This window comes from Bos javanicus, chromosome X (assembly GCF_032452875.1).
Source record: "Bos javanicus breed banteng chromosome X, ARS-OSU_banteng_1.0, whole genome shotgun sequence".
Classification (NCBI taxonomy): Eukaryota; Metazoa; Chordata; class Mammalia; order Artiodactyla; family Bovidae; genus Bos; species Bos javanicus.
The window spans coordinates 54,224,097-54,247,723 of record NC_083897.1 but is presented as its reverse complement, the minus strand read 5'-3'; the positions used below and the strand labels follow the sequence as shown (position 1 = coordinate 54,247,723).

At 39.9% G+C, this 23,627-nt stretch overlaps 2 protein-coding genes across 2 annotated transcripts; one reads left to right on the top strand and one right to left on the bottom strand.

The window, feature by feature from the left end:
* Window positions 1–2,150: 2,150 nt before the first annotated feature.
* On the top strand, window positions 2,151–2,811 carry LOC133242401 (late histone H2B.L4-like). Its single transcript, XM_061408558.1, has one exon. It carries the CDS (start codon window positions 2,185–2,187, stop codon window positions 2,683–2,685), a length of 501 nt encoding a protein of 166 aa, XP_061264542.1. The 5' UTR covers window positions 2,151–2,184; the 3' UTR covers window positions 2,686–2,811.
* A 3,032-nt stretch (window positions 2,812–5,843) lies between these two features.
* On the bottom strand, window positions 5,844–9,138 carry LOC133242984 (zinc finger protein OZF). Its single transcript, XM_061409289.1, has one exon. It carries the CDS (start codon window positions 8,111–8,113, stop codon window positions 7,235–7,237), a length of 879 nt encoding a protein of 292 aa, XP_061265273.1. The 5' UTR covers window positions 8,114–9,138; the 3' UTR covers window positions 5,844–7,234.
* Window positions 9,139–23,627: the final 14,489 nt, after the last annotated feature.

The following is a 23,627-nucleotide window of genomic DNA, read 5'->3' as shown; positions in this document are numbered from 1 at the left end:
TGGTTTTGCCATACATCAACATGAATCTGCCACGGGTATACACGTGTTCCCCATCCTGAACCCCCCTCCCACCTCCCTTCCCATACCATCCCTCTGGGTCATCCCAGTGCACCAGCCCCGAGCATTCTGTACCATGCATCAAACCTGGACTGGCGATTCGTTTCACATATGATATATACATGTTTCAATGCCATTCTCCCAAATCATCCCACCCTCGCCCTCTCCCACAGAGTCCAAAAGACTGTTCTATACATCTGTGTCCCTTTTGCTGTCTTGCATACAGGGTTATCGTTACCATCTTTCTAAATTCCGTATATATGCGTTAGTATACTGTATTGGTGTTTTTCTTTCTGCCTTACTTCACTCTGTATAATCGGCTCCAGTTTCATCCACTTCATTAGAACTGATTCAAATATATTCTTTTTAATGGCTGAGTAATACTCCATTGTGTATATGTACCACAGCTTTATTATCCATTCGTCTGCTGATGGACATCTAGGTTGCTTCCATGTCCTGGCTATTATAAACAGTGCTTAGATGAACACTGGGGTGCACGTGTCTCTTTCAATTCTGGTTTCCTCAGTGTGTATGCCCAGCAGTGGGAGTTTATCTTTTGTATGGTGTTAGAAAGTGTTCTAGTTTCATTCTTTTACAGGGGATTGACCAGTTTTCCCAGCATCACTTGTTAAAGAGATTATCTTTTCTCCATTGTATATTCTTGCCTCCTTTGTCAAAGATAACGTGTCCATAGGTGCATGGATTTATCTCTGGGCTTTCTATTTTGTTCCATTGATCTATATTTCTGTCTTTGTGCCAGTACCATACTGTCTTGATGACTGTGGCTTTGTAGTATATCCTGGAGTCAGGCAGGTTGATTCCTCCAGGTCCATTCTTCTTTCTCAAGATTGCTTTGGCTATTCGAGGTTTTTTGTATTTCCATACAAATTGTGAAATTATTTGTTCTAGTTCTGTGAAAATACCATTTTTATAGAATAATACCATAGAAAATAGAAAAATATCATTTTCTCAAATAGTAACTTGATAGGGTTTTCACTGAATCTATAGATTGCTTTGGGTAGTATGCGCATTTTCACTATTCTCCTGATCCATGAACATGGTATATTTCTCCATCTATTTGAGTCCTCTTTGATTTCTTTCATCAGTGTGTGATAGTTTTCTATATATAGGTCTTTCACTTCCTTAGGTAGATTTATTTCTAAGTATTTTATTCTTTTCATTGCAGTGGTTAATTGAATTGTTTCTCAAATTTCTCTTTGTTTTCTCATTGTTAGTGTATAGGAATGCAGGCCTATTTTGCAACCACTACTTATATAATCTAAGTAAAAAGGCAACTATTTGCTATTTTCTGATGACTCTTCTAAGATCTTAGAAGACATGACTCTTCTAAGATCTGTTGCTGTTTGCCTTTTGAAAATCAGCAGGTAAAATACATATTGACATTAAATATGACAATTTTGACTCTTACTCCTTAGTATGATAATAGTTCTACCAGGGCAGTTTTTTAAATATTTCTTTTCTATCTTTTGGTCAACATGCGTGATAAGTCAGACTTGTCTGAAGTAGAGAAGTCTGACAGGCCCAAACTGAAGAAAACTAATACCAAAAAAAAAAAAAAAGCCTTCTTCCCTCAAAGGTAAGTAAGTCATGGGGAGTTTCTATTTGAGACAAACAATGGTGAAAATTAATAGGTTTGGTAAATACATGCTTCTAGTAATTTTTCCCACAAAGTAAACAATAGGGTACCAATTATTTACTGTAACAATTATTTAATGTTCAACTAACTCTTTGTGACCACATGGACACCAGGCTCCGCCGTCCATGGGATTTTCTAGGCAAGAGTACTGGAGTGGGTTGCCCTTTCCTTCGCCATGGAATCTTCCCGACCCAGGGATCGAACCCAGGTCTCCCGCATTGTAGACAGACACTTTACCGTCAGAGCCACCAGGGGAGTTTGGCTGACTGGGGGTTAAACGTCGGGGAGGGGCGCATCAGGAGTTGGGAAGTGGGACGTCCAGTATCACGTGACATGGGCTGCCATAGTAACACGCCCTCCCTGCCTTGCATCCAATCAGATATGGACAGTGTCTGTGACGTCAGGGAAAGCAGGGCCTATACATTCAGCCAACGGCCTTCAACCCCCTCGCTGGTCTTCTGCGCTGAGCTATGGAGAATGGCGGCTCTGTCGTGTCCCAACCATCCCCTGACGGCTATGAGGAAGACGTGATCACCAAAGAAACTGGCACCTCCGAAACTGAGCCCTCTGAAACGGAGATGGCGAAAGCGGAGACCTCCAAACCAGAGCCGTGTGATGCGGAACCAAAAAAGGCAAAGCAGAAGACAGCTAATGGCCGCCGTCGCCGTCGCCGGCACCGCCATAACGACAATTTCTCACGTTTTGCTACCTATTTCCCTAGGGTGCTGAGGCAAATACATAAAGGCATGAGTCTTTCCCGCGACTCCGTGAACATCCTGGATTCGTTTGTGAAAGATATGTTTGAGCGGATAGCCGAAGAGGCCGGGCGCCTGGCCCGCAACAACAAGCGCCGCACCATCACGCACGAAGACATCGAGGCAGCTGTGCGTCTTCTGTTGCCTGGGGACCTCTGCAAGTATGCCATAAACGCGGCCACCAAGTCGCTCATCGGATACCACACCTGCAGATGAACTGCCTCAGGACTGTCTGACCATCGCAAACCAGACTTAAGGGTTCTCCCCTTAGGCCCTACATTTAATCTTTAAAACATTTCTACCCCAAAGAAAACATTAAAAACCTCGTTAACTTTGCTTCAATATGTGTCGGTTGTGTCATTTGTTCCATGGAAAATCGTGTACTTTTCGCAACTCGTCACTTTCGTAAGTGGTTATTTCTGTTCATGGTTTCTCAGTAATTTTAGGGATCTTTATGGTCAAAATTCTTTCCCTACAAGTTTCGTTGGCCTTTTCCATTTGCATTCTCCCGTCTATATTTAGGTATCACCCAGAGATTTTTATATGGGGTATGCTATGCTATGCTATGCTATGCCAAGTCACTTCAGTCGTGTCCGACTCTGTGCGACCCCATAGACGGCAGCCCACCAGGCTCCCCGTCCCTGGGATTCTCCAGGCAAGAACGCTGGAGTGGGTTGCCATTTTCTTCTCCAGTACACGAAAGTGAGAAGTGAAAGTGAAGTCGCTCAGTCGTGTCCGACTCTTAGCGATATGAGGTATAGCAACCGATAAAAAACAGTGTGGTCTTCCCGGGTGGCTCAGCAGTAAAGAATCCGCCTGCAATGCAAGAGTCGCAGGAGGGGCAGGTTCCATCCCTGGGTCATAAAGATCCCCGGGAGGAGGGCATGGCAACCCTCTCCAGTATTCTTTCCTGGCAAATCCCCATGGAGAGAGGAGCCTGGTGGGCTACAGTCCATAGGGTCTGCAAAGAGTCGAGCCCCACTGAAGCAAGGTAGCACGCAGGCACACAAAGAGCAGTGTGTGTGTGTATGTGTGCTCAGTCACTCAGTCACCTCCGACTCTTTCTGACCCCATGGACAGGAGCCCACCAGGCTCCTATCTCCTCGAAAATTTCCAAGCAAGAATACTGAACTGGGTTGTCATTTGCTACTCCAGGGGATCTTTCTGACCGAGGGATAGAAGCTGTGTCTCTTTCGTCTCCTGCATTGGCAGTCAGATTCTTTACCACTGCACCAGCAGTAGCAGATGTAAAAATCACATTTACCCATTCTATTCCTTCAATCCCAATTCACTTCCATGTGTAAAATAGGACTCAAACACAGTGTTAAATAAGAAAATTCTAAATTTCTGGAATCAAACACCATATCTTCTGAAATTACCTTATCCAGATTTCTCTGACCCTATTTTTTGTTTGCAACCTAGAACATTTTGCTTTAAAAAAAAAAAAAAAAAAAAACCCTGACTGAATTGCAAACTTGCAGGGATGATGGGATAGTCCAGTGACAGTGAACGTAGCCACAGTCTCCACAGTAGCGGCCAATGAGGGACTGGTAGCCCATGAGATAAAGCAATTGGCCAAACGTATGGTAGAGTGAGGAGGGCTGAACAAATAACAACCTTCCTGTGACACTCAGCCTAGAGATGGAGCGGGAGCGTGGGGTGATAGTTTCCCTGATGTTTTTCCATTCAAGCACCTGCTGTTAACCATGGCGATTTAAGTACAGGCATCCATTTCTTGGGTCTTCCCAGGTGGTGTTAGTGGTAAAGAACCTGCCTTCTTATGTGGGAAACGTAAGAGCCATGGATTCAACCCCTGGATTGGGAAGATGCCCCGGGAGAAAGGCATGGCAACCCACTCCAGTATTCTTATTGGAAAGTCCCATGGACAGAGGAGCCTAGCGGGTTACAATCCATAGGGTCTCAAAGAGTCAGACACGACTGAAGCGGCTTAGCATGCGCACATCCATTTCTTGGGTCTTCCCAGGTGGTGCCGGTAGTAAAGAACCTGCCTGCAATGCGGGAGACACAGGAGACCCAGGTTCTGTCCCTAGATGGAGAAGGTTCCCTGGAGGAGGGCATGGAAACCCACTCCAGTATTCTTTCCTGGATAATTCCCAGGGACAGAGGAGCCTGGTGGGCCACAGTTCATAGGGTCACAAAGAGTGGGACACAACTGAAGAGACTTAGCGCACATGCATGCATCCATTTCTTGTTGTGGGACATGTCTCTAGCTCCTTGCATCAAAATAAGGAGGAGGACGATGTTCAGCAATAAGAGAAATAAGATGACTCCTTCTTCTACCTCACGTATTTGACTGCTATTGCTTATGATAGTATTTACTGAATGTAATGTCCATGTGTTTTCTTCTTGGTGCATTGACATTTTTATTTCTATAAGTATATAGCTGAATTTCAAAGTAGTTGGTGATTTCCCTATTCCTTTTATTTTTGTTTATTTTGAGATACTTTTTATTTTTTAATTAATTAATTTTTATTGAAGGATTATTGCTTTACAGAATTTTGCTGTTTTGGTCAAACCTCAACATGAAACAGCCTAGGGTATACATATATCCCCTCCCTTTTGGAACTCCCTGCCATCTCCCTCCGCATCCCACCCCTCTAGATTGATACAGAGCCCCTGTTTGAGTTTCCTGAGCCATACAGCAAATTCCCATTGGCTATCTATTTTACATATGGTAATGTAAATTTCCATGTTACTCTTTCCATGCATCTCACCCTCTCCTCCCCTTCCCCCTATCCATAATTCTATTCTCCTATTTCTTTTTTAAAAGATTGATTTCAAGCTTACTACATCCTTGGAGAGAGAGAAAGCACTCTGCGATTTCAGTCCTTTTTAATTTACAATGGTTTTCATTAGAACTTAATATTTCATTATATTTTAAATTATTCATTTTGAACTTTAAGCAACAAGGATATGCTGTACAGCACAGAGTAATATACCAATTATCTATTAATAAGTGTAAACAGAGTATAATATATAAAACAACTTCCAATTTGCCTTGATTCATGGACCTAACATTCCAGGTTCCTATGCAATATTGCTCTTTACAGCATCGGACTTTCCTTCCAGCTCAGAAGGAAAAAGTGCCCCCACAAATGCATCCATAGTCTGCTGTGATCCACATAGTCAAAGACTTCGGCATAGTCAATAAATAAAGCAGAAGTAGATTTTTTTCTGGACCTCTCTTACTTTTTTTTTTTTTTTTTGGTCATTCCAAAGTCAGTTTATCTGAAAATGACAAATTATATGAAGTCTATGTTAATCTTTAACTAAATGTTCTTGAAACTTCCTAAGCTCAAATGATATGTCACAAAATAGTGTCAAAAACATGAAGATATAAATAAATTAAAACATTTGGATTATACTGTCAGTTTTAATTTTAATAAAATAGATAATTTCCTACTACATAGAGAGCAAGTCCATCCACTCATTGATAAAATTTTAGAAATATTTCCTATAAAAAGTTTAGTAGTTGATTGGGAATGAATCCGTTAGAACATGATGTCTATAGGTACAGTGTTCCCATCCTCACCCCCATTCTTACTAATTTTGAGAAAATTTAAAAATACAGAAAAGTACAAAAAATAAGACAAGATATCCATATACCACAATCCAGAATTAACCAGTATCTCAATATATTTTCTGCAGTCTTTTTTTTAAGAGAAATTGATGTTTATATATAAAACTGAAGTCTCCCTCTAACAGCCCCCTCCCCCACACGCATTCCCTTCCCTTCTCCACTCTTCACAGGCAACCACTATCAAGAGTTTGATCTGTATACTTCCAACCCATTTCAAAAACACTTAAAAAACATACATACATATATGTATCCATTACCAATATATAGCACTGAAATTCTGTGAGGAAGTTTTAATTCAAATTTACAAAAATGTCATCGTATTATGTCATTCTGCAACTTTCTTTCCCCCTCAACATGACTTTTGAGATCTTTCTAATACATATAGATCTCATTTATTACACTTTACAGATATACAGTATTCCATCGTTAAGTATTTTCCATTTTGTTCCTGATGGGAATTTGTTCCCAATTAATGAGTACTACAAATCATGCCACAGTAAATAGTCTGGTACATACTTTCCTGAGCATACAAACTCAGAGTAGAATTGCTAGATATTTTTCAATTTGCCATAAGGAATGTTTCCCATTCCCAAGGTCATAACCATTTTACTATATAGCTTTCTCATACTTCTGCTTTTAACTCAATCCCTTTATCTTTGTGTATAGTTCATGTTCTATCCCCCCACCCCCCCAACCTTGGAGAACAAATTACCTCCAAAGCACTTTTTAAAATAGTCCCATTAGCTTCTCAGCTCCTGATGCCTTTTCTATATTATAAATTCTAATAAATGCATAGGTTTTTGCAGAATCTCTTCTGTTCTGCTAAATCAATACCATAGAAGTCTCTTTCTAATGCTTATAGCTTTGTTTTTATTACACTGGTGAAGATCTCCAGATTCATGCAGATGGCAATCATAAAAATGTTTTCCACTCCCAATTTTAGTGGAAATGCATCTTAAGTTTTCAGTATTACCTTTGCAGTATGGTTTTTATTGGATACAGGACTTCAATCATACAAATGTCTTTCTCTTCAAGATGAATTCTCTGGTGTCCTTTAAGTTTTTAGCTTTTGCTTCCCTCATTTGTGATGCCTTCCTTCATTATTTCTGATGTGTTGTAAGGTGTAAATTCTTGATGAACACCTTTCATGATATCCACAGGGTTTTAATGGGTATGAATTTTCTGGTGTCTAATGTGGTGTGACTTCTGGCTGAAAGCTTTCCCACATTCACTACACTGATAAGGCTTCTTACCTGTGTGTATTCTCAAATGTAGAGCAAGGGTTGAGAACTGTGAGAAAGCTTTCCCACACTCATTACAACCATAGGGTTTCTCACCTGTATGGCTTCTCACATGTACAGTAAGAGATGAACTTTGAGAGAAGGCTTTTCCACATACATTGCATTCATACGGCTTATCACCTGAATGAATTCTCACATGTACAATAAGTGATGTTCGCTGAGAGAAGGCTTTTCCACATTCATTACATTCATAAGGTTTCTCTCCAGTGTGAATATTTTGATGTTTTATGAGGTACTTCTTCTGACCGAAAGCTGTTCCACATTCATTACACTTGAAGGGTTTCTCTCCGATATGAATTTTCTCATGCTCAGTAAGGTTTGACTTGCCACTGAAGGTTTTCCCACACTCCTTACATATAAAGGGCTTCTCTCCTGTGTGAGTTCTCTGGTGTCTGATGAGGTTTGACTTCTGAATGAAAGCTTTCCCACAGTCCTTACACTCAAAAGGTTTTTCTCCAGTGTGAATTTTCTGATGGGTAAGAAGATTTTCCTTCTGGCTGAAGGATTTTCCACATTCGTTACATTCAAAAAGCTTCTCTCCAGTATGGGTGTTCTGATGTTTAATGACATACTGCTTTTGGCTGAATGCTTTTCCACATTCATTACATTCAAAAGGTTTCTCTCTATTATGAAAATGCTCATGCTCAGTAAGAGTTGATTTGTGGCTGAAGATTTTCCCACATACCTTACAGGCAAAGGGGTTTTCCCCACTACAAATTCTCTGCTGACTGAGGTGTGACATCTGAATGGAAGCTTTCCCACATTCACAAGGTTTCTTTCTTGTATGAATTTTTTGATAAATGAAAATTTACTTTTAGCTGAAGGTATTTCCACATTTCTTACATGTGCTGGGCTTCTCTGTGTATGGCCTTTCGAATACAGAGTAAGAGATAAGGTTCAAGAGAAAACTTTATCATAATCAGTACATTCAGAGCTCTCTAACTCTAAATTTTCTAAAATATTCAGTGAAGATTTATAACCTTCACTGACTTCTCTCCAGTATGAATTTTCTTCTGCTCAATGAGATGTTATCTAGGTAAAGGCTTTTCAATATTCTTTAGAAGCACAGGATTTCTCTCCAGCCTGACTTCAACATTGAATGAGGTGCAACATACAAATGAAAGTTTTCCCACATTCAGTAAATTCATAGGTTTTCTCTCCAGTATGAATGCTCTGATATCATGTGGGATTCAAATTTTTAATGAAGGCATTTCCACACTGATTTTATACCCTTTTACAAAAAGGGTTATTATTACTACAAGGAGTAAGCTGTGGCAGATTTCCACACTATCTAAATTGATGATTCTTTCCTACACAACTAACTCTAAATTGTGTTTCAAACTCTAGGTTGAAAAAGTTGTTCCCTTAAAAGATAGTCTGATATCAGAGGAAGCACTTTTCCAATTTTCCTAGTCACTGCTTTTTTTCTGTCTGTACTTTATTGAAGCTGGATGCAACTTGTCTCCCAAGTCTTGTTGTCAGTCTATCCGTTCATCATCTTCTCAAGCTTCTTCTGAACAAACTTCCTTTCCACTTCTTTCTCCACCATCCAGAGTTCGTCTTCGTGCTTCAACAGAGGATCACATCCAGCCTGATCAGTTCACAACCTGCTACTGGGGAAATGACACAGCACTAGAATGTTAATGCTGGAGCCAAAGTTCTCTCCTAGAACTCGGCTGAGCCCTGGGGCCTCCCGGCCTTCTGAAGGATGAGGACGGTGCACAAGGAAATGACCCTCCTATTTTCGCGCCACGTGGACCCAGGGGCCGGACTCTCTCTTACTTTTTGATGATCCAACAGATGTTGGCAATATGACCTCTTGTTCCTCTGCCTTTTCTAAATCTACCTTGGTAACGCATTCCTGACTCATAGGAAGAAAAACTGATGTTTTGAAGCAGCAACTATTAGCAACATAGACATTAAGGCGTTTTCTGAAGTCACGCTTTTCAAATGGTTCACATTTGTTTCTCAGAGAAGGCACCTGGATCTGCACAGAGTTTCCACTTCTGAATTTTTTTTCCCAGTGGATATTCCAATTTCTAATTGCTGAAACAGTAAGGTATGCACTGGATTTCATGGTTGATTTTAATGTAGCTTGCATAATAAGCTCCTTTTCCTCTTCAAAATCCTTAATTTTCAACATTACAAAATAATAATAAGAAATGAACTCCTTGAGGGGGCTTATTGCCTAAATTCTTTTTCTATTGATCTCAAAGAGAGGTCTGGAGGTGATACTGGCCCCATTCATGTTTGCAATAGTCCATTAACTCTCTCTGGAATCAAATCTTGCCCCCATTTTACTCTTCAGGAGGTGGTGCTCTGTCTGAGGTATAATAATTTGTTTTTGATCTCTGTGAAGAATGCTGCTGCTGCTGCTAAGTCGCTTCCGTCATGTCCAACTCTGTGTGACCCCATACACGGCAGCCCACCAGGCTCCCGCGTCCCTGGGATTCTCCAGGCAAGAACACTGGCTGCGAAGAATGAGCACTGAAATTTTTGAATTTTGTAGTTTATATCACTTTTATCTCATTGTTTGCATAACAGAGATATCCTCCACACATGTCATCATCCTAGTCAAAAGGGTTACTTACAGCTTATTTTAAATATTCAAATGAAATATTTCACAATAGGATGTAATAATGAGCTTCAAAGAAAATCATAATAAATTGTAAAGGATTGAAATTCCACAGATTGTTCTCTCTCAACGGATGGCATAAGCTAGAAACTTGTTTATCAAGGAAACTAATAGAAAATCAGCAACACCATTAAAATTCATCACTCCATATATAGGAAATTTACACAAATGAAATTAAAATAAAAATCTTCCTGGACCACAAAGAAAAGGGAATGGACAAGAAAAGCCGTGAACTTCGCCATGAAGCTGGCCATTCAAACATTTTGAGGTAAAAGGAGATACTGTAGGTTTTATTGCTGATAATTCTCCTCTACATTGCTGTAAGGGCCTGAAGACATGACCCGCTCTGCATTCATGTCCTTAAATCTCCATAGCTAAATATAAATAAAGAACCAAAAAGAACTGGCCAAGTACCACAGTTCCTTCCCCTAATCTCCAGCCTGATTTTCATAGAAAGGCTATTATCTCTTGAGCTCTGGTCACTCAACCACACTTTGAGTCAACAGCTGTGACTCACAGGCTGCCAGTCCCCGACTGGCTGTACCAGTGGAGATAGATGTTTGAAATGCCTTCCATGGACACTCCCTAATGGACACAAAATTGCAGGTCATGAAAGTTATTGTTTTAAAGATCAAAAGATTCTCTGTTAGAAGATAAGTAACTAGATACATCTGTATGAATTTTTTTCTTTTTAATTTATTATTTTATTGAAGGATAATTGCTTTCCAGAATTTTGTTGCTGTCTGTCAAACCCCAACATGAATCAGCCATGGGTTTACATATATCCTCTCCCTTTTGACCCCCGGTCCCACCTCCTTCCCCATCCCACCCCTCTAGGTTGATTGTTTGAGTTTCCTGAGCCATACAGTAAATTCCCATTGCCTATGATAGTGGAAACAGTGGCTGACTTTATTTTTCTGCACTCCAAAATCACTGCAGATGGTGACTGCGCCCGTGAAATTAAAAGACACTTGCTCCTTGGGAGGAAATTTATGACCAACCTAGACAGCATATTAAAAAGCAGAGACATTACCTTGCCAACAAACGTCCGTCTGGTCAAGGCTATGGTTTTTCCAGTGGTCATGAATGGATGTGAGAGTTGGACTGTGAAGAAAGCTGAGCACCGAAGAATTGATGCTTTTGAACTGTGGTGTTGGAGAAGACTCTTGAGAGTCCCTTGGACTCCAAGGAGATCCAACCAGTCCATTCTAAAGGACATCAGTCCTGGGTGTTCTTTGGAAGGAATGATGCTAAAGCTGAAACTCCAGTACTTTGGCCACCACATGCAAAGAGTTGACTCATTGGAAAAGACTCTGATGCTGGGAGGGATTGGGGGCAGGAGGAGAAGGGGATGACAGAGGATGAGATGGCTGGATGGCATCACCGACTCGATGGATATGAGTTTGAATGAACTTCAGGAGTTGGTGATGGACGGGGAGGCCTGGCGTGCAGTGATTTATGGGGTTGCAAAGAGTCAGACACGACTGAGCAACTGAACTGAACTGATTCTGACCGGTAGGAGGTGATATCTCACTTTGGTTTGCATTTCTCCGATAGTGATGTTGAGTGTCTTTTCATGTGTTTGTTAGCCATCTGTATGTCTTCTTTGGAAAAATGTCTGTTTAGGTCTTTCCCCCACTTTTTGATTGCGTTATTTGTTTTCTGGCAATTAGTTGTATGATCTGCTTGTATATTTTGGAAATTAATCCTTTGTCAGTTGTTTCATTTGCTATTATTTTCTCCCATTCCATGGGTTGTCTTTTCACCTTGCTTAGAGTTTCCTTTGATTTGCAAAAGCTTTTAAGTTTGACCAGGTCCCATTTGTTTACTTATTCTTATTTCCATTACTCTAGGAGGTGGGTCATAGAGGATCTTGCTTTGCTTTATGTCATTGAGTCTCCTACCTATGTTTTCCTCTAAGATTTTTATAGTTTCCGGTCTTATATTTAGGTCTTTAAATCCATTTTGAGTTGATCTTTGCGTATGTGTGTATGTGTCTATTTCCCTTTTGATTTCTTCAGTAACCTGTTGGTTATTTAGAAACACATTTTTAAATCTCCATGTGTTGGTGTTTCTTACAGTTTTTTTCTTGTAATTGATGTCTAGTCCTATAGCGTTGTGGTCAGAGAAGATGCTTGATAAGATTTCAATCTTCTTAAATTTACTGAAGTTTGATTTGTGATCCAAGATGTGGTCTACCCTGGAGAATGGTCCATGTGCACTTGAAAAGAATGCTGTATTCTTCTGCATTTGGATGGAATATCCTGAAGATATCAATGTGATCCATCTCCTCTAATGTATCATTTAAGACTTGTGTTTCCTTATTAATTTTCTCCTTTGATGATCTGTCCATTGGTGTGAGTGGGGTGTTAAAGTCTCCTACCACTACTGTGTTACTGTCAATTTCTCCTCTTATGTTTGTTAATGTTTGTCTTATGTATTGAGGTACTCCTATGTAGGGTGCATAGATATTTACAATTGTTATGTCTTCCTCTTGAATTGATCCCATGATCATTATGCAGTGCCCTTCCTTATCTCTTGTAATCTTCTTTAAGATCTATTTTGTCTGATATGAGGATTGCTACTCCAGCTTTCTTTTGTTTCCCATTTGCATAGAATATATTTTTCCATCCTCTCACTTTCAGTCCATATGTGTCTTGAGGTCTGAAGTGGGTTTCTCGTAGACAGCATATATATGGGTCTTGTTTTTGTATCCATTCAACCAGTCTGTGTCTTTTGGTTGGAGCATTTAATCCATTTTTATTTAAAGTAATTATTGATATATATGTTCCTATTGCCATTTTCTTAATTCTTTGGGGTTGATTTTGTAGATCTTTTTTCTTCTCTTGTATTTCTTGACTATATCAGTCCCTTTAACATTTGTTGTAAAGCTGGTTTGGTGGTACTGAATTCTCTTAACTCTTGCTTGTCTGAAAAGCTTTTTATTTTTCCATCAATTTTGAATGAGATCCTTGCTGGGTACAGTAATCTTGGCTGTAGATTTGTACCTTTCAACACTTTAAATATATCCTGCCATTCCCTTCTGGCCTGCGGAGTTCTGCTAAAGGATCAGCTATTAAGCTTATGGAGCTGACACCTATCCTACTCAAACTCTTCCAGAAAATTGCAGAGGAAGGTAAACTTCTAAACTCATTCTATGAGGCCACAGTCACCTTAATACCAAAACCATACAAAGATGCCACAAAAAAAGAAAACTACAGGCCAATATCACTGATGAACATAGATGCAAAAATCCTTAACAAAATTCTGGCAAACAGAATCCAACAACATATTACAAAGACCAAGTGGGCTTTACCCCAGGGATGCAAGGATTTTTTAATATCCACAAATCAATCAATGTGATTCAGCACATTAACAAATTGAAAGATAAAAACCACATGATTATCTCAATAGATGCAGAGAAAGCCTTTGACAAAATTCAACATCCATTTATGATAAAAACCCTCCAGAAAGCAGGCACAGAAGGAACATATCTCAACATAATAAAAGCCAGCTATGATAAACCCACAGCAAACATTATGGTGAAAAATAGAAAGCATTTCCCCTAAAGTCAGGAACAAGACAATGGTGCCCACTCTCACCACTACTGTTCAGCATAGTTTTGGAAGTTTTAGCCACAGTGATCAGAGAAGAGAAAGAAAGAAAAGGTATCCAGATTGGAAAAGAAGAAGTAAAACTCTCACTGTTTGCTACATAGAAAACCCTAAAGACACCACCAGAAAATTACTAGAGCTAATCAATGAATAGAGTAACGTTGCAGGATATAAAATCAACACACAGAAATCCCTTGCATTCCTATACACTAACAATGAGAAAACAGAAGGAGAAATTAAGGAAACAATTCCATTCACCATTGCAATGAAAAGAATAAAATACTTAGGAATAAATCTACCTAAGAAACAAAAGACCTATATATAGAAAACTATAAAACACTGATGAAAGAAATCAAAGATGAAACAAATAGATGAAGAAACATACCATGTTCATGGATCAGAAGAATCAATACAGTGAAATTGAGTATACTTCCCCAAGCAATCTATAGATTCACTGCTGCTACTGCTAAGTTGCTTCAGTCGGGTACGACTCTGTGCAACCCCATAGACGGCAGCCCACGAGGCACCCTGTCCCTGGGATTCTCCAGGCAAGAACACTGGAGTGGGGTGCCATTGCCTTCTCCAGTGCATGAAAGTGAAAAGTGAAAGTGAAGTGGCTCAGTTGTGTCTGACTCTTCACGACCCCATGGACTGCAGCCTTCCAGGCTCCTCCACTCATGGGATTTTCCAGGCAAGAGTACTGGAGTCGGGTGCCATTGCCTTCTCTGCAATCCCTCTCAAGTGACCAACAGTATTTTTCAGACTATTAGAACAAATAATTTCCCAATTTGTATGGAAATACAAAAAACCTCGAATAACCAAAGCAGTCTTGAGAAAGAAGAATGGAACTGGAGGAATCAACCTGCCTCACTTCAGGAAACACTACAAAGCTACAGTCATCAAGACAGTATGGTACTTGCACAAAGACAGAAATATAGATCAGTGGAACAAACTAGAAAGCCCAGAGATAAATCCACGCACCTACCTCTTTGAGAGGAAGCAAGAAAATACAATGGAAAAAAGACAATCTCTGTAACAAGTGATACTGGGAATACTAGTGAACCACTTGTGAAAGAATGAAACTACAACACTTTCTATCACCATACACAGAAATAAACTCAAAATGGATTAAAGATCTAAATGTAAGACCAGAAACTATAAAACTCCTAGAGGAAAACATAGGCAAAACACTCTCCGACATAAATCACAGCAGGATCCTCTATGACCCACCTCCCAGAGTAATGGAAATAAAAGGAGAAATAAACAAATGGGACCTAATTAAACTTAAAACCTTTTGCACAACGAAGGAAACTATAAGCAAGGTGAAAAGACAGCCTTCAGAATGGGAGGAAAAAATAGCAAATGAAGCAACTGACAAAGAATTAATCTCAAAAGTATAGAAGCAGCTCCTGCAGCTCAATTCCAGAAAAATAAATGATCCAATAAAAAACTGGGCCAAAGAACTAAACAGAAATATCTCCAAAGAAGACATACAGATGGCTAACAAACACATGAAAAGATGCTCAACATCACTCATTGTCAGAGAAATGCAAATCAAAACCAAAATGAGGTACCATTTCACACCGGTCAGAATGGCTGCTATCAAAATACCTACAAAGAATAAATGCTAGAGAGGGTGTGGAGAAAAGGGAACCCTCTTACACGGTTGGTGGGAACGCAAACGAGTACAGCCACTATGGAGAACAGTGTGGAGATTCTTTAAAAAACTGGAAATAGGACTGCCATATGACTCAGCAATCCCACCGCTGGGCATACACACCGAGGAAACCAGAAAGAGACACGTGTACCCAAATGTTCATCGCAGCACTGTTTACAATACCCAGGACATGGAAACAACCTAGATGTCCATCGGCAGATGAATGGATAAGAAAGCTGTGGTACATATACCCAATGGAATATTAATCAACCATTAAAAAGAATGCATTTTGAATCAGTTCTAATGAGGTGGATGAAACTGGAGCCGATTATACAGAGTGAAGTAAGTCAGGATGAAAAACACCAATACAGTATACTAACACATATGTATGGAATTTAGAAAGATGGTAATGATAACCCATATGCGAGACAGCAAAAGAGACACAGATATGTATAGAACAGTCTTTTGGACTCTGTGGGAGAAGGCAAGGGTGGGATGATCTGAGAGACTAGCATTGAAACATGTATATTATCATATGTGAAACAGATCGCCAGTCCAGGTTCGATGCACGAGACAGGGTGCTCAGGGCTGGTGCACTGGGATGACCCAGAGCGGGGGATAGGGAGGGAGGTGGGAGGGGGGTTCAGGATGGGGAACACATGTACACCCATGGCTGATTCATGTCAGTGTATGGCAAAAACCACTACAATATTGTAAAGTAATTAGCCTCCAGTTAAAATAAATACATTTTTAAAAAGTAAAATAAATATATTAATTAAAAAAATAAACCAGAATGAATTTATAAGGACTGAAATGAAATAGTAACTTCTCTCTTCAGATAGAGGGGAAAATCAGAAACTTTTATAAACTGAATAAAATTATTCACTATTGAAATAGTTGAGAAAATTACATGAGAGGAGTGACTTTATTTTTTCCCTTAAGTGCTCACCAATGTTCTCTTTATTTTTATTATTATTGTTATATGAGTATGTACACACCATTCCTGATTATCAAGCAGCCATTTTAGAATGCAGAGAAGTGTCTTATACAGTATTAATTTTGAAGCAATGTTATATAAAGTGCACAAGGGACTATGCAAAACAGAGGGAGCTACAAAAAAATCCTGACACTTACTAGACACAGCAACAGAAGCATTCACCTTGCACATAGATACATAAGAAATCATAAATAATCGCTCCCTTAATGCACTAAGTTCTGACGTAACTTATAATGCATCCATCGATAAATGACATGTGATTATCAAAAATTCAATATTTGCCAAATTGCACAGGGATTTGGATACCCTCATTCACCAAAAATTTCTGTATAAGTAAGACTTTCCCTCAATATTCTACGTGTATATGTTTGAAGAATTAAAAAATTGTAACTATACCACCTAGTAAATATCATACCAGCATTTATCTGTGAAAAAAAATTGGTTTCAATACAATGGAAAATTCAACAGCTATGCCCACCTAAACTCAAAAGTCTTGTCTTCTCTGGGTTGAATTCCTTTCCCTAATACATCTGTGCTGATGTACTAAACCCTAGTAACTGACACGTAATACGTGTTTACAGAGACAGGATTTATCCTGGAGGAATCAAGTTCAACTGGGTTCATTATGATGCCCTCTAATCCAAAATGACCTGTATCCACATAAAAATGGGAAATATGGACACAGAAACCTTCATATAGGGAGGAAACTGTGAGCAGATATGGAAGGGTCACTGCCATCTCCACAAGCCAAGGAGAGAGGACTGGAACAGAGGCTTCCTTCACATCACTCTGAAGGAACCAAACCAGCTGACACCTTCAGTGGGATTTCTGGCCTCCAAAAGTGTGAGACATTAAGTACGTACTGTTCAGTATACTGATTTCTGGCATTTCATACATCAGTTTCAGATATCAAATATGATATTTTAAAATCACCATGATTAGAAACACACAACGAAGCAAGCAAAGAAGGAAAGGGCCAGAAGATAATCTCTCTTGATACCCTCTATGTTACCAAGAAAATAATCACACCTGATACCCTCTGTCTCACCTCTATGTTGCCGTTGTCGTTCAGTCTCTCAGTCATGTCCGACTCTTTGTGACTCCATGAACTGCAGCATACCAGGCTTCGCTGTCCTTCACTATCTCCCGGAGTTTGCTCAAAATCATGTCTGTTAGATCGGTGATGCCATCCAACCACCTCATCCTTTTTTGCTCCCTTCTCCTCCTGCACTCAATCTTTCCCAGCATCAGGGTCTTTTCCAATGACTCAGCTCTTCTCATCGGGTAGCCAAAGTATTGGAGCTTCAGCTTCAGCATCCATCCTTCCAATGAATATTCAGGGTTGATTTCCTTAAACATTGACTGGTTTGATCTCTTTGCTGTCCAAGTGAGTTGCAAGAATCTTTTCCAAGACCACAGTTCAAAAGCATCAATTCTTCGGCACTCAGCGTTCTTTATGGTCCAACTGTCACATCCATACAGGACTACTGGAAAAAACAATAGCTTTGTCTGGATGGACCTTTGTTGTCAAAGTGATGCCTCTGCTTTTTACTACACTGTCTAGCTTTGTCATAGCTTTTCTTCCAAGGAGCATGCAACTTTAAATTTCATGCCTGCAGTCACCATCCACAGTGGTTTTGGAGCCCAAGAAAATAAAGTCTGTCACTGTTTCCACTTTTTCCCCATCTATTTGCCATGAAGTGTTGGGACCAGATGCCATGATCTTCATTTTTAATGTTAAGTTTTAAGGTTGCTTTTTCACTCTCCTCTTTCAACTTCATCAAGAGGCTCTTTAATTCCTCCTCACTTGCTGCCATTAGGGTGGTGTCATCTGCATAGGTCAGGTTGTTTATATTTCCTCAGAAATCTTGATTCCAGCTTGTGCTTCATCCACTCCAACATTTCACATGATGTTCTCTGCATGGAATTTAAATAAGCAGGGTGACAATACACTGACTTGACGTACTCATTTCCCAATTTGGAATCACTCCATTGTTCCATATCTGGTTCTGACTCTTGCCTCTTGACCTGCATAAGGCTCCTTAGGTGACAGGTAATGTGGGATGATGTTTCCATCACTTTAAGTATTTTCCACAGTTTGTTATGCTCCACACAAAGACTTTATTGTATTCAGTGAGGCAGAAGTCAGTGATCTAAAGCAAATCAAAATATTACAAAGGATTGAAATCCCACAGAATGTTCTCTCTCTGCAGATGTACTTTAGTACAGAAATCAGTTTAAAACAAAAAGTAATAGGAAATCCATTTCTTTAACATCCATCAATACACCATAGAAAAAGGACTTAAGTAAAAATCAAATACAATTTTTCAAGGGCCAAGAAAAAACCACAATAGAAAATATATGACCCTTAACATGAACTTCACATTCAAACGTCTTGAGGTAAAAGGAGATATCTTCGAGTTTATATTAGTAATAAGAGCCTGGAGAGCTACTGGCCATGGGATTGCAAACAGTTGGACACGACTGAGTGACCAACATTTTCTTTCTTATGGCAGAGTCCAATGATTTGGCAATGAGCTCTTTTGGAAGAAATTGAGCTTAATCTTAAGAAAATACCCTCATAATAACTTTTTTGCGTTTGATTTTCCCCCAGCTATCCAGCAGGAGAACGTGTGTGCTCAAACATCATAAAATGGGGACCTCCTTGCAAGAGCAAATTTCAACATTGAGTGTCTTGCTTTTGGCAAATCTTTATAGCGATTTTAGGTATCTTCTGATGTCTTCTCACCCATAACCCCTGGCTAAGAGGTCAGGGGTAGCCAATGTCCCCTCCCCTCATCTTAAAACTTCCATTGATGCATAAATTCCACCAGGCAGATGCTGTCAATAATCTCTCAATTGATGATCTTTGTGTGTGTAGTCTGTACTCCCCCATAGGATAAGCTGCTTTTCACTTTCTACAACGATTTCCTCTGTTGTTTATAATCATTAAGTTGCATGGTTTTGCATCTTCTCACAATTTATTTTCACTTCTAATGAAGCAGCACAATAATAATATAACCAATATGTTTATCATGGGCTCCTGTGGTTCATTTCTGGTGGTCTTCTAAGGAATGAAAGTACACAAGGCTACTTTTCAGCCGAATAAAATGAGTGCAGGAAAGCTATTTTAGCAGATTTGGCTCTCAGGAAAGGCCCCTTCTGTCCAGATCAAGTGGGTCCTGACTTGGGGATTGTGTGGCTGAACCACACCAACTCCATTTTTTCAGTTCCATCTTAATTCACACAGTCCTAACCTCCCCTCTTTTCACATGATTGAGCTTTAGCTTAATTTACAAGAAGTGAGTCCAAGCCAGATGAGTACCCTATCAACTTTTGCCCTTGCCTTCATCTGATGTGAGACCTGCAAGAGTGCTATTGCTGACGTAAATGGTTAATGGTCATGAAACCCCTGAGGGGAGGAACCCCGATTCCAGTTGCTGCACCTGTGCTTCTGTCTTGATAGTCAGATTCTACTTCTAGCTCTGGTCCCTTTAAATTCTTTTGTACCCTTTTTGGCAGTCAGTGTGCAGTGCAGCTTCGAATGCCTCTGAATTATCTGTCGACTCTATCCTTTGTGCTTGAATGTGATTTCCCCACAGTGAACTTCATAATTGCACTCCATGGCATTGCTCCCTCTGTTTTTTTTTTTTTTTTGGTCCCAAAGTTCCATCTCAGTTTGCAGGATATTATTCAGTATATGTGCCTCCCAACAGGGATGCTAAGTGCTTTTCCTGAAAGTTGGAATTATAAAGATAGAGAGCCTTGGAAGAAGAGGTCACGTAGACTAGCCCCTTTGTCTCAGAAATGAGGAAATGAAAACAAAGGGTCTGACTTGATCTTCTAAGGTGTATAAGGGCTGGAATTTTAGATGGACTCTTCTTGCTTTTTGGAAAGTGCTTTTCAACTAAGGTCAGGGGACATGAAAGGCTGGGGTTGGATGGGGAGGGACAAGAGTCTCTTGCTAACACCCGCTTTGCTAAGCACATCACTTCTTTCATTGGGCATCAGCTCAGGTATCTAATACCTGTTAATGAGCTGCAGCACAGAACTTCTGGTCTGGTTCTTGTCCTGAACAGAATTCACTGTTTTATGAACCAAGTACTTTTGGTGTTTGTGGTGAGCACAGGTGCTATGAACCGAATTGGCTCCCCTCCAAAAAATTAATATGTTGGAGCCCTAACCCCAAGTGTGACTGGATCTGGAGATAGGGTATTTAGGTAATTAACTGAGATGGGATCAGGGGCATAATTGGATAGGACTGTGGCCATATGGAAGAGGAAGAGATACCAGATCTTTCCCCTGCATGTGAGGACCCAACAAGAAGATGACCACTAGTAATACAGAAAGAGAGGTTTCTCTAGAAACTGACACTGCTAGATCTTGATTTTGGCACTTCTATCCTCCAGAACTGTGAGAAAATGAACTTCTGTTGTTTATGCCACCTAGTCTACAGTATTTTGTTATGCCAAGCCTAGCTGATTAATATAATCAGGAATATGTATAAATAGACGAGCCCAGATCACTGCCCTAAAATGATACATTTATCACTTGAAATTTATAAGAACCAATCACCTACAATCCCACCAATTAGACATGTTAGCATTTAAGTGCCTAAGCATCCATACTGTGGTGTATTAATATTCACGTATTTTCTGACTAAAGGGGATTATGCTGTTGCTATTTGCAACCTGGAGTGTTACCTTACCACTCCCTTCTAAGAGGTGACAGTCTTGAATAATCAGTGGGTTTACAGGAAGTGAAAACTATGGTCTCTGCAATAGCATAAACATTCCTAAGCATAAAGGGGGTTGGGGGGTCACTTCTGCTCAAATATCAGGGAGGTGACACAATCACAGGTCTTAGAGTTGTTGTTCAGTTGCTAAGTTGAGTCTGATTCCTTGTGACCCACGGACAATAGCATGGTAGGCTCCTCTGTCCTCTACTATCTCCTAGAGTATGCTCAAATTCATGTCCATTGAGTCGGTGATGCCATCTAACCATCTCCATTCTCTGCCACCTCCTTCTCCTTTTGCCTTCAATCGTTCCCAGTATCAGGGTTTTTACCAATGATTCAGCTCTTCAGATCAGGTGGCCAAAGTATTGGAACTTCAGTTTCAGCACCAGTCCTTCCAATGAACATTCAGTGTTGATTTCATTTAGGATTGACTGGTTTGATCTTACAGTCTAAAGGACTCTCAAGAGTTTTCCCCAGCAGCACAGTTCGGAAGCATCAATTCTTTGGTGCTCAGCCTTCTTTATGGTCCAAATCTAACACCTGTACATGACTACTAGAACATCCGTAGCTTTGACTAGACTGACCTTTGCTGACAACGTGATGTCTCTACTTTATAATGCACTGGAATGCAAAAGTAAGGGCTACATGGAGTAACAGGCAAATTTGGCCTTGGAGTACAAACGAAGCAGGTCAAAGGCTAACAGAGTTTTGCCAAGAGAATGCACTGGTCATACCAATCACACTCTTCCAACAACACAAGCGAAGACTCTACACATGGACATCACCAGACGGCCAATACTAAAATCAGGTTGATTATATTCTTTGCAGTCAAAGATGGAGAAGCTGTATACAGTCAGCATAAGCAAGACTGGGAACTGACTGTGGCTCAAATCATGAGCTCCTTATTGCCAAATTCAGACTTAAATTGAAGAAAGTAGGGAAAACCCCTAGACCATTCAGGTATGACCTAAATCAAATCCCTTACAAGTATACAGTAGAAGTGAAAAATAAATTCAAGGGATTAGATCTGATAAACAGAATGCCTGAAGAACTATGAACGGAAGTTTGTGACATTGAACAGGAGGCAGGGATCAAGACCATCCCCAAGAAAATGAAACGCAAAAAGGCTAAATGGTCGTCTGACGAGGCCTTACAAATAGCTGAGAAAAGAAGAGAAGCTAAAGGCTTCTCTTGGCAAAACTCTGTTAGCCTTTTCCATGCTTCATTTTGTACTCCAAAGCCAAACGTGCCTGTTACTCCAGGTATCTCTTGACTTCCTACTTTTGCATTCCAGTCTCCTAGGATGAAAAGGACATCTTTTTAGGGGGGTTATTTCTAAAAGGTCTCGTAGATCATTATAAAACCATTCAACTTCATCTTCTTAGGCATTAGTAGTTGGAGCATAGACTGGGATGACTGTGATATCGAATGGTTTGTCTTGGAATGAACCGAGATCACTGTTGTTTTTGAAATTACACACAGGTACTGCATTTCAGACTCTTTTGTTGACTACGAGGGCTACTCCATTTAATTCAGATGACCCATAGTAGTAGATATAAGGGGCATCTGAATTAAATTCACCCATTCTTGTCCATTTTAATTCACCGATTCCTAAACGAATATGTTCACTCTTGGCATCTCCTGTTTGACCACTTACAATTTACCTAGATTCATGGACCTAACTTTTCAGGTTCCTATGCAATATTGTTTTTTGCAGCATCAGACTTTTACTTTCACCACCAGACACATCCAAAACTGGGTGTCATTTCCACTTTGGCTCAGCCTCTTCGTTCTTTCTGGAGGTATGTTTCTGCTGTTCTCCAGTAGTATATTGGATTCCCTACTGACCTGGGGGTTTCATCTTTCAGTGTAATATCTTCTTGCCTTTTCATCCTGTTCGTGGGGTTCTCAAAGGAAGAGTGCTGAAGTGGTTCGCCATTTCCTTCTCCAGTGGACCGCATTTTGTCAAACACTCCACCTTGACCATCTATCTCGGGTGGCATCATATTATATCTCTGGAAATAAAATATGCTTTCCTTCACAATGTGGAACTATTAATATTTTGTTCGAAGCAAAATTAACGCTTCCTTGAAAGTTTAAGCAGATGCACCCTTGGAAGATTGCCATTTGGCGGATGGTAGCTCACTGATGACCTCCGTTTCTTGAGTTGTTGTTTAAGTCCTTGTTGGATCCATTTCTATAATTTGGCTCATTTCTATATGATTTTACATTCTTACATGTATAAATATTTTTGCATGTATTACCAAAGATTATTGAAAAGATTGTGTTTTTAAATTATTTCACATTTATTTGTATTTCTTCTGTCCCTAAGGAGGTTTCTTAGAGAATTAGGTGAATATATATTTCCACCCATAGATGTTCACCAGTTCTAGCTTTTGGAGTATTTTTAGAATCTAAGTATTATGAAGAAAACAATATTAAACTTGGTACATGATTAAGGAGGTGGAGACATGGTCAACCCATACTCTGAGGTGGGCAACCTAATAATGGGAGTATAACAACAATTGAAGTTTTCCTCAAGGAATAAGTGGTCCACGCCCACATAAGTCTTTCCAGACTGGGGGCCCTGTACCAGGAAGATGAGCCCCCAGAAG

Coding starts and splice junctions, on each gene's coding strand:
- LOC133242401 (XM_061408558.1), top strand. CDS start 2,185: ATGGAGAATGGCGGCTCTGTCGTGTCCCAACCATCCCCTGACGGCTAT.
- LOC133242984 (XM_061409289.1), bottom strand. CDS start 8,113: ATGTCACACCTCAGTCAGCAGAGAATTTGTAGTGGGGAAAACCCCTTT.